The 17,352-nt window shown below is 44.7% G+C and overlaps 1 protein-coding gene across 1 annotated transcript; it reads left to right on the top strand.

The window, feature by feature from the left end:
- The first annotated feature begins 15,292 nt into the window (after positions 1-15,292).
- LOC143018342 (uncharacterized) lies at positions 15,293-16,600 on the top strand. The gene has a single exon (XM_076173701.1). The coding sequence runs from the start codon at positions 15,293-15,295 to the stop codon at positions 16,598-16,600; it is 1,308 nt and encodes a 435-aa protein (XP_076029816.1).
- The last annotated feature ends 752 nt before the right edge of the window (positions 16,601-17,352 follow it).

Here is a 17,352-nt window from a genome sequence, read left to right as displayed (position 1 = left end):
CTCCTTTGGTGCTCCCTCTAAGGGAGTCTCTCTTGTGGCGACGCAGTCGCCGCATATGTAAGTGGATATGTCTGCCTCTGCATATCTGTGTTACAGTTAGATCATATGTTTGGGATTTACACAATACCGTTTGTGTGCTGTAGTATTATGCGTCTAGTTTGTATTAGTGAATGTGCCTTGACGTGGTATATATTTTATAGTTATGGTTGTGTAGTTTGGTAGGTATAAGGAAATTGTTAATGATCTGTCTAGCGAGAGAGTTGTGTCATTAATTGGAAAGGTCGCACGGTCGTGGCGTCACGCTTCCTCAAGTTGTTTTTTGATTTGGGGAATATGTATAGTCAGCAAGCGATTGGCCTTAAAGTATGAGTTGACCAGCGCCAATGTCTGACGACATTTGTGGTAGGTTTGTGGACCACGTGTCGCGCACGTGATCCACCTCTTTAAAGTGCGTCCTCGTACCTCGGGTCAAGGTTGAGACGGCGGGGGGTTGGCATTAAAAATTATATTATACAATTGAAAGATATGATAATGTGTTAGGTTTCTAATGAGAGACATTGACTTGTAAAAAATATTTTGACTTGAATGAGTTCTAGTAAAGGGAGGGGGTTTACGTATGTTATCGTATCATGGGTGCATTCAGTAAGCTATGGTAAATGTTATCTGTATTACTCTGAATGTCAGTATATATTCTCTTTTCAATGAGAATCAATGGGAATATGTCTTTCACTGTAGATCAGGATCTTTTCAAAGAGATGCTTAGTTCCGCATTCACTATAATTCAAATGAGAATCAGGTAGCACTTTCACTGGGTACCATAGCTTAATGAATGCAAGACATCCTGAAAATCAGTGTTTGTTAGTTTGTTTGTGTTAAGTTATATGTTTGTTGTAACATATCTAAAATAAAATAAAAATATTCACATCGTTCCGTAAAGGGAAGACTATCTCTTGTTCCAACGAAAACTTTACACTATTCAGGTAATCTCTTATCCGTGAGATTTCTTAATCACACTTTCATATATGGGACATATGGATATTAATGTGTGTGTGTGATAGCAGTTTTCCCCTCAAGCATAATGTCCAGGTAAGAGTTGACGCAAATTCCTGGACAGTGGAAGAAGGTGGTAGATGAGGGACCACTCGTCTTCCCTCCAAGGCAAGCGTGAGAGTAGATCAAAGAGGGGGGAGGGGTATGATGGGACAACTCATTAAGTGAACCGTCCTAGGCTAATGAAACCCAGAACTCCTATTGTGAGTTTTAATGAATTGAATAATTAAACACTAGAAATATGCTACTTGACATTAAATAAGGGTTTTAACAGTTGGCTTTCATACATACATCCTATCTATTCCCTGCGCGCATTCCTAGCTTAAGAAATTGTTAAAGTATTAGTACTTAATATGTGTCTTGCTTGTGGAGACGTCTTCAATTAGCGTGGTCTCCTGCTGAGCTCCGACCGGCGCTGCTTCGTTTTTGGTGGGGGCGGGGGGTGACGGCCTGGGCGGGCGCTGTGATGGGCTTGCAAGTCACTTCACCGACGTAGTCCCGGTCAATCGCACTACACTCATAGAGTTTTTGCTTGAGGGGTTTGTACCCAAATAATCGACACTCGATTGGCTCACAAGGATGAAAATCCCCAACAGTCACATGAGGGAGGAAAGGACACGATTGGACTTCCGAGAACGAGCGGTCCGACCTCCTTTGATGAACTCGATGCTTAGACTGCCCTGTGTCCTGCGGGAGGTCAGGTCAAAATGCCCGCTAGCCGGCTTCCGACGTTGCCAATAGTTCTACGTTCCCGCCACTAGTGTTGAAGGGTACTACGAATAATGTTCATGTGGGAGGTGACACAGTTCCAATTGTTCCATGAGGTAGACACTGTTCACGAGCGGGTTAGATACAATCCTAATTATTCTAATTGCCTAGCTTAAAACAAATATGTGGCAGCGCGCAGGGGGGGAGGGGGTGTGTTTGGGCGCGAAAACCGTTGAGCTTGGCTATGGGAACACGAATCTAAAGGGGGGGGGTGTTTCTAGATAATTAGAAGTCTCTCCCTTCGTTAAGGCACTGAAATTGATTGTCAAAAATGGCACGACAGTTAAAGAGGATAAAGAGGAGGAGAAAGGACAGGATGTAGCTACTAGAAGTCTTAAGGACTCTGGTAATTCCCCCGAGTATAGGGAATGAAGGGCCGTAACGGTGAGAAATCAGACGAGAAAATGGGAAGGGGAGACAGCGAGCCGGGTGTCACAATTTCAAAAATTGTGACACGGTTATAAACCAAAAGGGGGGCCGGGGGCGGTATCCCCTACGGCCTGAAGCTGGGAGAAGAAGGCTGGTCATTCAACAAGAATAGAGAACCAGTTTCTGGCTTGCTAGGCGGCCGTTCTTCTTGGTCGTGCTCTTGTTAATGGAGCCTCTGTTGGCTCGTTGAATGACGTGGCTGTTGATCTCGTTGGGACATCGGTCACCGTGGCCGTGTTGGGTTGTAGTGTAGGTGGCGTGGTGAGGTGCTCGTGTTCGCAGGCGATTTCAGTCGGGTCGTTCGCCGCCGGAGAGGTTCAGTCGTCTACGGTGTCCGCTTCGCCTTCCCCCGCGGGGGGAAGGTGCTCCGCGGTCGGTTCGTGACGGTCCGCGTGGGAACGAGGGGGCGTGTCCGCGCTCAGATTGATTTCTAGAGGGATGATTCTTGTGACAGACCGCTCGTATTCTCCTTTAAGAGTGCGGACTCTTACGGATCTGATGACGTCGTCTTCTCTGGGGACCGTAACAGTGGTTCCAGGATCAAATGGTGTAATGTGAGGACCTCGAGCGTCATTATCAATTTGTGTAGTCCCAACGATGATCGGGACTGCTTCCGGTTCTGGAGGTGAAGTGTCATCTGGTGCCGTGGAAGTGCGGACTGAAGTTCCTAAGATGGGAGCCGAGTGTAATGAAGAGGGGGTAGAGGTGGCTTCCGGGGCGTGGCCTACTGGGGGCGTGGCACAGGAGCTGTCGTGGTGAGAGCTGACAGACGTTGATGAAGTAGGATTAGAGGTGCTCTGAGAGCTTGGAGTGTCAGTGGCAACTTGTGTATTATCAATGAGGACTGGTACTGGTTCCGGGTCCTGAGATAAAGTGGCATCTGGTGCCGTGGAAGTGCGGATTGCAGCTTGCGGGACGGGAGCCGCGTGCATTGTAGAGGGGGTGCAGGCGGCTTCCGGGGCGTGGCCTACTTGGCGCGTGACACAGGAACTGTCGAGGTGAGTGCTAGTAGACGTTGTTGTAGTAGAAGTAGAGGTGCTCTGAGAGCTTGGAGCGTCAGTGGCAACTTGTGTATTATCAATGAGGACTGGTACTGGTTCCGGGTCCTGAGATAAAGTGGCATCTGGTGCCGTGGAAGTGCGGACTGAAGTTCGTAAGATGGGAGCCGAGTGCGATGAAGAGAAGGTGCAGTTGGCTTCCGGGGCGTAGCCTACATGGGGCGTGGCACAGGGGCTGTCGTGGTGAGAGCTGGCAGATGTTGATGAAGTAGAACCAGATGTACTCTGAGAACTTGGAGCATCTGTAGCGACTTGCGTATTCTCAATGACGGGAGGTACTGGTTCTGGTTCTTGAGACAAGGTGATATCAGTTACAGCGGAAGTTTCAACCGACGTGGTGATGGGGACCGTGGTCGTCAGAGGGTGCTCAAGCACTGCTTCTGTGGGTGCTGAAGAGGGTTCCAAGACGGTTGGAGTTACAAGGATGGGAGCCATGTATATTGAAGAGGGAGCACTGGTGGAAGCAGGGGCGTGGGTTACCTCTGGCGGTGCTCTGAGGGCGTCGTGGGAGCTGGTAGAGGTTGATGGTGTAGGGGTTGAGGTGCCATCTTGGATTGCCTTCGTGCCAGGTGGCGCTGGTTGCAACGGAGGATGGTAGGGGGACTGGTGTTGAGGGGGGTAGGCCCCCGGATACTGATAGAAGGGGGGGTAATACGGATGGTATCCTGGAGCTTGTGGGTAACCAGCAGGAGGCTGAGATGAAGCCGCGCTGTAGGGGGGAGTGTGGGCGTGGCTTAACGGAGACTGGTTCCAGAGGTGAGAAGGAACTGCATTCTGCGTAGGTGAAACGATGATGCCATTGCTTGTTATGCTGATGGCTTGAGGGCATAGGGGGGCCTTATGGCGCTCGCCACATTTCATACAGCCTGCTTGGAAGTCGCAGCGGTTCTTCAGATGCCTGTTCGAGTAGCAGATGGTACACTTGTTTAGTGCTAAAAGTCTGTTGGTGCGGGTGGAGATATCCGGGTACGTCGTACAGTGTGACGGCCTATGTGGGCCGCTGCAAAACAAACAGTTGGCGCGGTGCTGTGCTTCGTTGGGGACCGCAGGTGCTGGTTGTGGGGGCGTGGGTACTGGCCGTCCAGTGGTGTGCCTTGACGTATGACCTTGATTCCTCGGTGGCGTCGGAGCGCTTGTCAATGTCTGTCGAGGCTGGCGTGTTGATGGTTAAGTAGGAACGGGTGTAGGGGTCGCTGCGGCAACTGGGCGTACCAACACCGGGGTATGGAGTCGACTGCTCGTGATGGCACCCGAGTAAACTTTGAGTGCTGCTTGAAGCTCTGGTGCACTAAGTTCAGAAGTGCCTTTGAACAGGTATATTGACGAAAGAACCTGGCGGGGTAGTTTCGGCACTAGGACATCCTCTACAAATTCATCGGAGAGGGCTTGTCCTACTGCGTTCCTGTACCTCTCGCCCAACTCGTCCCAATCGGCGAGGAACCTTGACAAGTCCTCACATTCGTCCGTAGGTGCGGGAATGGCGACGAGGCGTTCCTTCAGACTTCTTCGTACTGCCAAGGGCTTGTCATAGGCATCATGCAGCCGTCGGATGGTGTGTTCATACGCGGTGTTGTTGAACACGGGGTATCCAACAAGGCGTTTGGCACGCCCCGTTAGAGAGCGCATGAGAGCGCTGAACTTTTCTCCCTCTGTGTATCTATCGTTTTCATGAACAACTGTCTTGAAAATGCTCCACCAGCTGGAGAACATTTCCAGATCCCCATCGAAAGAGGGGGGTTGGGGTTCTTTCCTTATGTATGTAACAGTAGCGCTTTGATTAAGCTGGCTGTTGGACGCTTGAACGGCGGTATCTGCGCCGTTCACTCGCGCATCTGCTCGGACTTTAAGGTTTAAAAGGACTTTCTTGTGCGGTCTCAATTTCTGTTTAAGTTTTGCAAGTTGATCATCGAGAGGGTGACGGGCCCAGGCGGGCTCCAAGAACCGCCATGTTTGGTGATGGTCTTGACCTTCTTGATGAATTTCCGTTGCTGCACTGGGACTCAGGCTCTCGATGTTGACAGTCCCGTACGCGTCAGTATATTCCGTGACAGCGTCAAGGAAATTCTGCGTGATGGCAATGAGTTCGGTCAGTGTTGCGTTCGTAATTGCGTCTTCGGTAGGGCTGTAGTAAGACATGGTGGCCGCCGATTAATGCACTGGCACAATAGGTTGTTTCTATGTGAAAAGGTGGCCGTCTGAGTATGCTTGCGGCTACTGAATCATAAGCCGAGAGGGGGGTGGGGGTCCGCTCTCTCACTGATCGATTGGTTACAGAGCGAACTACGATGAAATAAAGTCGGCAAAGAACGATACATTCAGAGTCGAGTGAAAGAATCGCACAACGAAAATGGAGAATCGAAGGGGGTGACTACAGAAGATTGTGCTGTCATACGAGCTGGTCTGACAAAGGAGGAGGGAGTGAGGTTACTCGCGTGAAACCGCGAAAGTTTAAAAATAAGGCCGCTTGATTCCGGGCCGATGAGAGCCGTTAGCGTCAGGTCATCCGTAACGGTAACGGCTAGGCTTAACATAAGGACTTGGTGGCGGATGGCGCCAAAAAGGGAGGCTTAACTATAACGCCGCTTTTGGAAGGCTGGGTCGAGCCGAAACTAAATCAAGCCGAAAATGGCTGAACTTAAAATTACGATGTGCGGCTGAGGATGCCGCTGAATGAAGTCGACGGGTGTAATTTCAGCACAATCTAATTCTACTTAGGGGGCGAAATGTTGCCCAAGAGAAAGGTAAAAGTAGGAAGGGTAAATTAATGTGACATAAAATTACTATATCATGGTTGACCTCGTGCGTGCCTTAACGAGCAGGAGGGACTCCTGTACAGTGCATTGAGTTGCTAACCTATGCGCAGGGAAACATGTTGTGATTTTCTTAATGAGTTGTCATACAGATTATTGAACTTGTCAGGACACGTTACTTGATTAACTAGTCTGTACATAGGTAATGGACTGAATATCCGGTTCGAAGGACCACTAGCGAGCACGTGACGCAAATTCCTGGACAGTGGAAGAAGGTGGTAGATGAGGTGGTGTGGGTAACACGTACCTTAAGTGATTGATGAAGGGAGGGGGAAGATAGCTGCAGTTGGGGAATCGAAGTCCAGGCGATTTGTATCACATCTCGGGACCACTCGTCTTCCCTCCAAGGCAAGCGTGAGAGTAGATCAAAGAGGGGGGAGGGGTATGATGGGACAACTCATTAAGTGAACCGTCCTAGGCTAATGAAACCCAGAACTCCTATTGTGAGTTTTAATGAATTGGATAATTACTACTAGAAATATGCTACTTGACATTAGATAAGGGTTTTAACAGTTGGCTTTCATACATACATCCTATCTATTCCCTGCGCGCATTCCTAGCTTAAGAAATTGTTAAAGTATTAGTACTTAATATGTGTCTTGCTTGTGGAGACGTCTTCAATTAGCGTGGTCTCCTGCTGAGCTCCGACCGGCGCTGCTTCGTTTTTGGTGGGGGCGGGGGGTGACGGCCTGGGCGGGCGCTGTGATGGGCTTGCAAGTCACTTCACCGACGTAGTCCCGGTCAATCGCACTACACTCATAGAGTTTTTGCTTGAGGGGTTTGTACCCAAATAATCGACACTCGATTGGCTCACAAGGATGAAAATCCCCAACAGTCACATGAGGGAGGAAAGGACACGATTGGACTTCCGAGAACGAGCGGTCCGACCTCCTTTGATGAACTCGATGCTTAGACTGCCCTGTGTCCTGCGGGAGGTCAGGTCAAAATGCCCGCTAGCCGGCTTCCGACGTTGCCAATAGTTCTACGTTCCCGCCACTAGTGTTGAAGGGTACTACGAATAATGTTCATGTGGGAGGTGACACAGTTCCAATTGTTCCATGAGGTAGACACTGTTCACGAGCGGGTTAGATACGATCCTAATTATTCTAATTGCCTAGCTTAAAACAAATATGTGGCAGCGCGCAGGGGGGGGGGGAGGGGGTGTGTTTGGGCGCTTTGTTTGGGCGCGAAAACCGTTGAGCTTGGCTATGGGAACACAAATCTAAAGGGGGGGGGGTGTTTCTAGATAATTAGAAGTCTCTCCCTTCGTTAAGGCACTGAAATTGATTGTCAAAAATGGCACGACAGTTAAAGAGGATAAAGAGGAGGAGAAAGGACAGGATGTAGCTACTAGAAGTCTTAAGGACTCTAGTAATTTCCCCGAGTATAGGGAATGAAGGGCCGTAACGGTGAGAAATCAGACGAGAAAACGGGAAGGGGAGATAGTCCTCTTGCCGAGGGGGGTCCTGTGTGCACTGCAAGGTCCCCTAAATCACTCAACAGATTTATGTTATGGGTCACCCCAGGTGCGAAAAAAACTTGGGTAGACATGGTGAATCATGGTAGCAACTTGGGAAATCATTAGTTTGTAAATGCCCCTAAACGTTACCGAGAGCCGAAAAACAAGGATTTTCAATTTACATAGTAAAAGTTATAAACCATATAAAAAGTATCAAAAGAGCTGCATCTTATGTTTCTCAAACGTTGTTGTGTTAATACACATTACATATAGTGCCTTTCATGAAATTTAATGTGGATATTTAGCATAAAAATGTCAAAAACGACATAAAATATATCAGTTTAATTAAAAGACCATGCAAAATAATTCTGACCAAGTTCCTTTTGATATCTAACAATGTAGCATTTTGATTACTTTTTCATATTACACACATATAGTCATATTATGTGTATTACAGAATTCAGACAATTCAAATTGTACCAAGCAATTCACATTGTATGCAGTAGAACACAAGTAAAAATGCATTGTTCAAAAATTCCATCTTATGAATCATTCATGTTTTCTCAGGCACATTCAAACAGATTATAGTCTATTGGGGTTCATGCACTGTAATATGTCAGACTGACATTTACAAAATACACAGCATGGGGCAAGATTATGCCTACAGACACATCGTTTTGCTGCACATTTCTGGCAGGAACAGGTGAAGGCAATGTCATCTGGCAGCATGTGAATGTTGATGTCTGGCATTAACAAACCATCCACTTCTATGAAGCTGTATTGTAGTGGACAAAGAGAGGTTCCGTTGAGGCAGTTCATCTGTATGTGTGCAGCATAAAAGCTTCTACGAATATACTGCAAGGTGGCACGAGAATTTGAGGAAGCTGATCAATCGTTACAGCCTTACTTTGATGATACATCTAGTATCTCAGTTCATCCATTGTTTTACATGATGATCCTGGCTTCAACACCTGAACCAAGTATGCCTCTGTTTTTGTCATGAAAACTTCAATGGAAGGATCATTAGGATTTAGTCCAAACCCTTGTAGGAAGCTTAGTGAGTTTGCTTTCAGGGCACCTGCTTTGGTACCGAACTTACTTGTTGTGTCACAGCCTGTGAGGGTATGGACTGCCGGGAGTACATCACACAGGGGCCCAATCTTCTGTGCAAGTGTGTGAAGAGGAATGTACCTTGTAGAGTCGCCGACACCAGCTCTTATCCAAAGCTCAGCTAGCCCATGCTGGCAGAGCATTTGCCAGTGATAAAGTGCAATAACAAGTACATATGTATCTGCAGATAAAACACATATCCTCTTGGTTTCAGTTATTGTTCCCTGTACTGCATGGGGGACCAGTCTGACATCAGCCTCCTCAATGGCAATATCAAGTTGTGGTAGATCAACCTCTAGTTCATCACGGGTGAGTTGGCAGTGCTGTGTGCCCAAGTCGTCGGTGCTTTTCATGCCTCTAATTACAACATCTGGCCAGTTGGATTCATGGTGAGTCTTCAGCCATTCAGAAAAAAATTTCTGGAGTTTGGTTTTGTTTGATGCTGAGGCCCAGAACGATTCCATTGAGACTGGCAAAGGAAATGATTCATTCAAGGCACTGATCTCTATGCCTCTGCCAGTGGCCCTTCTGGATCTTTCTGAATCCTTTACTGAACCTTCTACATAGCTGTCAAAGACAAAATCAATGCTTTTTGGATTTTTGCAAATGTTGAAGATCATGTTCCAAAGATGCTCACACAGTTCTCCAAAGGATTTCACATTTTTAGTCCTGATGCGTCTCATATATGCCGTAACATCAACAATATAGGTTGTTGGAAATGTGTAGTCCCACTGAGAGGGATGTATGTAGTCTTCTGCAGCTAACACCTTCTCAAGTTCTATTATGAGTGAACTTTTGGTGGGCTTCGTCATATACCCATCACCATCTATGAGGCTGCTTGTCGGCAGTAGGTCATATCGAGACTCTTCTTTCATGTCACATCCCCTGACCCGAGCTATGTCTAATATCTTTTGTGCATTTCTGTTCTTTTTCTGACTAAACTATCAAAATTGCCATGTCATTATGATACCGAAGAAGTTCATCATAGCTAATAGTGAGGCCAAATCGATGAGAGTAGAACTTTTGCAAGCCTCATGTATAGCTTGAGCATTCATGATGTGTAGAGGTGTTCTTTACCTACAATGATGGACATTGTAGTAGAGTATCTGGTACAGTGCAATCATTCGTCTCCTTATCCTGTGAGATACAGTAGACTGACCATCATCGTCTTCACCATCAACATCATCAGCCATCAGTCCTTCAACTTGTGGGAATTGATTGGGATCAAACTGGAATAAGACTTCGAGGAACTTCAACACTACAGGAGGTATAACAATGCTGTTCCATGACGTCTCCAGGTCGTTTGCATCACAAAATTTGTCTTTCAGGTGGAAATCTTCTGCCATCAATGCTTCCCGAATAATTTTGGCACAAGCAGTAGTGGGATCAATAAATCGTATTGTGTCCGCCATGTCCTCTACTGATGTGGTATCCTTCAAGAACACCATACCAGACTTGTTTGGCTCTCTTGGAAATTAAATCGATAAGTTTCCCTTGTAATGATGACAAAGCAAGATGCGTAGTTTCCTATTACTAAAGGTGCATTGTACTTCACTACCAAGTACATTTGCCATGTCTCTAATGTCACAAAGAGAATACCCAACACCTTTAAGGAGATTAGCATCTACAGAAGCAATAAGTTCATGAAATACCTTCATTTTTGGAGAAACTTCTTGTTGGGGGTCACTGCATTCTGTGTCTTTCTCATATCTACGGATGTATGACCTGATACAGTTTTTGTGACACAGCAAATCAGCTCCAAATGCGATTCCACCAACCAGAGCTGCCTTGAGGGAGCACGATAAGCGTGCGGCCTACCAGGGTGGAGTCATATGGGGTCAGGCGACTGCCTCAAATCCAGAAACAAGTACCCCTGCTGACTGGGGTTGGATTCAAAGTGAAGAGGTGTGGAAAATACATTGGACAACCCTTCCATCAATAGCTGCATGCTACCAGGAATTAGCCAAATGCTGTTGCAAGAAAGACTGCCTCAAGAGGTGCAAATGTTTCCGCGCCGGACTTTCTTGTACCGCTCTATGCAGCTGTATTTGTGACCAGTAATGTTGTAGTGAACCGAGGTCAATTCTCGAACATTTGACAGAAGATTTTGAATAATTTGTGCATTATTGTTTCAGCGTTAATGTCATGTTCATGTTTAACTAAGTCAGTTTTTGATTTAGACTCTATAATCATTCAGTCCATTAATTTAGTATATGATATGTCGTTAATAAAAATGTGTTTTGATGTAATATTTGGTTTATTTTACTAATAGTCATGTAAGTGGTGCTAAAATGCTTTCAAGCGTATCATAAATGAGTTCAGCATACCCAAAAACATACCATTTGATACCAAGATCACTAAAATCGGTTGAATAGATACCAATCTATGAGGAATATCGTCATCGCGAGCTCCTGATGGCGGCCATCTTGAAAAATGGCCGCCATCTTGGATTTTTAGGTGGCTAGTCGGACAGATCTGTTTAGTATACCTTATGGAGTCATCAAGCCAATTTTGGTGCTTGTATTATCAAATGCATGATATTTCCACTAGCCGCCCCACTAAAATACTGAGTGAATGTCTTGAAGATCACATGTTCTTGTGTAAACGTCATTTTGATAAAAAAAATGTTGCTTTAAGGAATGCTTCTGCTCTGTTGCTTTCTGCAATGCGGAACTTTTCACATACACCTTTGTGCTTGATCTGACCACATAAGACACATGCTGTTGAATAAATGTCTGCAGGATTAGGGGACTCACGTGGTTTTATCTTGGATCGTGTGGAGAACCTTTTGCTCTGGTCACCAGTAGTCTCTACACTGCCAGGCGTAGAGCCCTGTGATAGTTTTTTGTCACTAATTCTATCTAAGGTATTTTTCAATATGTATTTTTTTGTAGCAATCATTGTTCATGTGATAAACAAAGTGTGAAGTGTTTCCTTGCAGCAGCCGCTCATGAACAATATCTTGTCTGATATTTGCCGCTTGAAGAATACGCTCTCGGCCATTTTCAGTGCTGGTCACCGCACAGTTTGTGATTTGCTGTCATATAATGCACCTCTGAAAGTCTGTTTCAGACGGTCTTCTCCTCTTTAGCGGAACGCCCTCCATGATGTTAGTTATTTACCCGAAATAGAAAATAATTCAATAACTAACATGCATCTACTCTTCATGTGTCAAAAAATGTGAAAAAGCGATAATGTAATGAACAAAATTGTTGCTTTTTCACTACCTTGCTGAAAAATTAAGAAAGTGTTATTTAAGAGATCTCAAAATATAATCATTCCTATGCACAAAAACATGCGTATTGACATTTAAATCTAACATATTCACAGTAAAATAGTGACGGAAATTTCATACGAGGTAGCCGTTTTTGACGTATACTAAATCGTGATTTCCAGAGTTGCTACCATGATTCAGAATGTCTACCCAAGTTTTTTTTACACCTGAAGTGGTCCCTAACATGAAACTATTAAGTAATTTAGGGGACCTTGTAGTGCACACAGGACCCCCCTTAGCCACTGGACTAAGACAGCGAGCCGGGTGTCACAATTTCAAAAATTGTGACAAGAGTTTTGGATTATTTCCAGTGGATTGACTCATTCATGTACGTAGGAATATGTATCTAGAATTGATACTGAGAAATATATAACATCTATCCAAATGTTGCATAAATTTTATAGACCTGTTTGTTATCATATATTTTGTTGATTAACTGGTGGGACAAATTTGTTTACTTCTTGTTTCGCTTTACCATGTGATAAATGGTACCTATGTTTGTTTTGTGCATGTCATGTCAAGGTTTTATTGTGGATAATTATTGGCTATACTCTGTTTTAAATTGACATGGTTGTTAGGTAATCTATTGTTTCTATTATTCCTCTTGTATTTTGATTATGGAAATCTTGTATCGCAATAAATAAACTCCTCGAATCGGAAGAATGGATCACCTGAAAGGACGTAAACAATAATATTTACTCCTATACACAAAGCAATAGTGTTATTAATACAAAGTAAACGATTCACAATAAGGCACGTAATTACAATTCTCTATGAATCACAATTATAGAGTGTAAAGATCACAATTCCAAGATTCACAATGAAAGAATCGTAAGAATAACAACTCACTGAAAAAAAAGTTACCGTCATCAAGTTAGTGACGTAAGTCATAACATAAGCAACACGACGTAAACAAACATGGCCGCCTATCGTTATAATCGTTATTATCGTTATTATTGTTATCGTTACCTTCGTTATTTTCGTTATTGTTATCGTTATTATCGTTATTATAGTTATTATAGTTATCGTTATTGCCGTTATCATCGTTATTATCGTTGTTATCGTTATCATTATTAATATAATTAATATCGTTATTATCGTTATCATCATCATCATCATCATCATCATCATCATCATCATCATCATCATCATCATCATCATCATCATCATCATCATCATCATCATCATCATCATCATCATCATCATCATCATCATCATCATCATCATCATCATCATCATCATCATCATCATCATCATTATTATTATTATTATTATTATTATTATTATTATTATTGTGTGTATACATTGTGACGAATGTGGATAGGAGGTAAGGGAACACGGGCTGAGGGAAATACTTTTATTCCTGACTAGTTTCGCCTGAGGAAGCCACTCAGGCGAAACTAGTCAGGAATAAAAGTATTTCCCTCAGCCCGTGTTCCCTTACCTCCTATCCACATTATTATTATTGTTATTATTATTATTATCATTATTGATGTTATCGTTATGATCGTTATGATCGTTATTATCGCTATTATCTTTATTATCGTTATTATAGCTAGTATCGTTATTATCGCTATCATAATTATTTTCATTATCATTATTATCATTTTTATCATTATCATTATCATTATTATCACTATTATCATTATTATCATTATTATCATTATTATCATTATCATTATCATTATCATTATCATTATTATCATTACTATCATGATTACCATTATTACCATTATTATCATTATTAGGTCGGTCAGGTCAGGTCAGACGCATTCACAGTGCTCCGTATTTATCTTCCGTATTTAAGATTTATTGAAGAGTTTATCCAATAAATTAGTACACACACGCACAAAAACAAAGACACAATCGAGTGAAAGTGAAAGTGAAGTGTATCATCTAAGCGAAACCCCGTAAATCCAACTTTGTAAACAAATCAAAGAATCATGGCTGCCTCCGCCCAGTCACAACCCACAGAAATTTGCGCTTCATGTGGCGCGGACGGAGACATGGAACACACCATAGGCTGCAATGGATGCCCTAATTGGATCCACTATCTTTGCACGGGGCTTCCTCTATATCAAATCATGTTTTTCATAAAAACAAACAGAAAATACACGTGTAAGACGTGTTTTGATAAGACATACGGGGATGATGATGTAGCGATGAACGAAACAAAGGAGGCGGAAGATGCTTTAATTTGGCAGGATAAAAACCTCCCAAAAACGAGCAGAATGACAAAGGACATCAATGCCTCCCCGAACGCATTGCTCCCACTTCCACCAACACATACAAGCGTAGAAAACGAAGACTCGCTAACCCTAAAGGACACCACAACATCCCAACAACCACAGCACACCACACAACAACACAAATCTACTGACCAAACCCCAAACCTACCCACAGGGACTAGGCCCAAGACTACAGAGAAAGGGCAAGTAACTAGTAACACTGATCATGCCAACTCGGTTAAAGAGCCTCACCACACCGAGACAATTCCCGAGGCTAAGGCCCTCGACGCCACCGGCACAGGGGCGGTCGCCACTATGACAGGGGAGACCCATAACCCTGTCCAAAACAATGCGACGAAGGTACCCCACCCTACCGGGACAATCCCCAAGGCTAAGGTTTCGGATGCCAAGACGAAACAAGCCCCTGCCCCCACCCAACCCCCTCAGGCAAACCCACCTACTAGTCTAAGTCCAGACAATCCCTCTCAGAACGGGGCTAGGCCCAAGGACCAAGGCAAGGACAACCCTATCTGCAGATACTATAAAAAGGGAAGATGCAGACATGGCAACTCGGGCAAGGAATGCAACTACATACACCCCAAACCATGCCACAAGCTTTTGACGCATGGTACTAGGGATGATCGTGGTTGCAAATTAGGAAGGGATAAATACCCTCAGTTCCACCCACTCATGTGCAAGAATTCTGTAAGGCATGGCATATGTAGAGTCAAGTCTTACAAATTCACACATGTCAAAGGGACGTGGAAACCAAATGACGCCAAAACCCAAGTCGCACAAACAAACACCAACAACAACACCAAAAAACCTGGCAACCTTGGGAGCACACCAGGAAATACCAGACACAAGGCAGCACCAGGGACACCCACAGGCCCCCCCTCAAACACACGCACAAACGCTAACTCACCTTTTTTAGAGTTAGCGACAGCTCTACAGACCACCATGAATACGCTAACCAAAGCTGTAGAGACCCAGGGCTTAATAGTATCCTCCCTGATGCAAGGGAGTCACAGGAACTGGCCACCATTTCAGGCCCATCCGGCATTCCCCTGGGCACCCGTCGTTCACACCAACTAGAGTCCATACTAATGGGTAACATACAGGGCCTCTACCCAAAAAGCAACAAAAGCAAAGTCTCCTTCCTGAAGGAACTAACGCTAGAAGAGGACCCAATGTTCATTGCCCTCACGGAGACTCACCTGGCTACCAACGTGAAAGACTCTGAGATAGGAATAACCAACTACACCCTATATAGAGCTGACAGAGAGGGACGAAGCCATGGTGGTGTAATGGTCTACCTCAGGCACGATCTAGCTGCCCACACCAAGACACTATTATCCCACTCAAACGGGGTGATAGAACTCCTAGCCTTACACATCACCAACATAAATCTAATAATTGTAAACTGCTACCGCCCACCTCAGTGCAATCTCGAAAGCTTCTCAAAAGCTTTGGAAAAACTGAACGAAGTGCTAGAGACCACCCCACATGCCATGACAGATGTCATCATCTGTGGTGATTTCAACTTCCCCTTTATATGCTGGCCTGATGGCAGATCCAGTGGGGGCACTCTAGAAGATCAAGCCCAAGCAAAACTCCTTCTAGAGATCGCCGATAAACTGTTCCTAAACCAGCACATAATGGAGCCGACTAGAAGGAACAACATATTGGACCTCTTTTTTACCAATAATCAAGAGTCGGTCAGCAATTGCAGGTCAGAGAAAACAATCTTCTCTGACCACAATATAGTTTACATCAACACAACTTACATCAAAAGTAAGACACCGCAGGATTCCATGACTCCTCCGAACATGACACCTTTCGCCAGCTTCAACTTCTTCAGTCAAAAGGTAGACTGGGATCAATTACAACAAGACCTCAGGAAGATTGACTGGAAACTGGCACTGCAGGGATCTGACCCCAACACCACTCTCAACACACTATTGAGGATTCTGCTGGAGGTGTGTACTGCTTATGTGCCAAGGAAAAGCAACAAAAAGGATCGCAGATACTCCATCCCGCGAGACAGAAAAATCCTTATGCGAAAACGTGCCAACCTCAACCTAAAACTCGTTAACAGTACCAATGAGACCCAAAGGCTCATAATCTCCTCAAAAATAGAGGACATAGAGCAGAAAATTAAACACTCACACGAGGAGCAGAGAAGAACAGAGGAACACCAAGCTATAGAAAACATAAGGCACAACCCGAAATTCTTCTACAGCTACTGTAAGAAGTTCCTCAAAACCAAGTCACAGATTGGGCCCCTAGTGACGGAACAAGACACTATAACAGATGCCCCAAAAGAAACCTGCCAGATGCTGGCACACCAATATAACAGTGTGTTCAGCATACCTAAGACACAACCTTCTTCAACCAGACGACCACGAACCTGAACCAGCTTACCGACATTCGAGTGACTGAACAGGACATCAAAGAGGCGATAAAGGAGCTCAGGAGTAACTCGGCCGCAGGACCAGACGGTGTACCAGCAATCCTACTCCTAAAATACTGCGAGGTCTTGGCAGTTCCAATACATATGTTGTGGCTAGCCTCCTTTGACAAAGGAGAGATCCCGGCACTGCTCAAACAAGCCATCATAAGCCCAATATATAAAGGAGGAGACCGGACCTTGCCAAAAAACTATCGACCTGTCGCCCTCACATCACATATTGTCAAAGTAATTGAGAAATGTGTAAGGGACAAGCTGTTCACTTACCTTGAGGTGAATAACCTCATCAAAGAGAATCAACATGGCTTCAGGAAAGGTCGATCATGCCTTTCAAACCTACTGGCACACTATGACTGGCTACTACGGAACCTGTCGGAGGGGAGAAATGTTGACGTAGTATTCCTAGATTTTGCTAAAGCCTTCGACAAGGTGGACCACGGTGTCCTCCTCCATAAGGCAAGTGATCTAGGAATCTCAGGGAAGCTAGGAGTCTGGCTCTACAACTTTCTGACAGACCGTACACAAACAGTCGCAGTTGATGGTGTGAAGTCGACCGAATCCAAGGTAATAAGCGGAGTACCACAAGGATCTGTGCTTGGCCCCCTCCTATTCCTTGTCCATATGAATGACATAAATAGTAGGGTGGACTCAACCCTCCTGTCTTTTGCCGATGATACCCACATCAGCCATGCTGTG

Source organism: Oratosquilla oratoria, chromosome 34, assembly GCF_046742065.1.
Source record: "Oratosquilla oratoria isolate Oo_2021 chromosome 34, ASM4674206v1, whole genome shotgun sequence".
In the NCBI taxonomy this organism is placed as follows: Eukaryota; Metazoa; Arthropoda; class Malacostraca; order Stomatopoda; family Squillidae; genus Oratosquilla; species Oratosquilla oratoria.
This window is presented reverse-complemented; position numbering and strand designations above follow the sequence as displayed.

What these genes read in the sequence shown, in the direction of transcription:
- LOC143018342 (XM_076173701.1), top strand. Translation starts at nt 15,293, where the DNA reads ATGGGTAACATACAGGGCCTCTACCCAAAAAGCAACAAAAGCAAAGTC.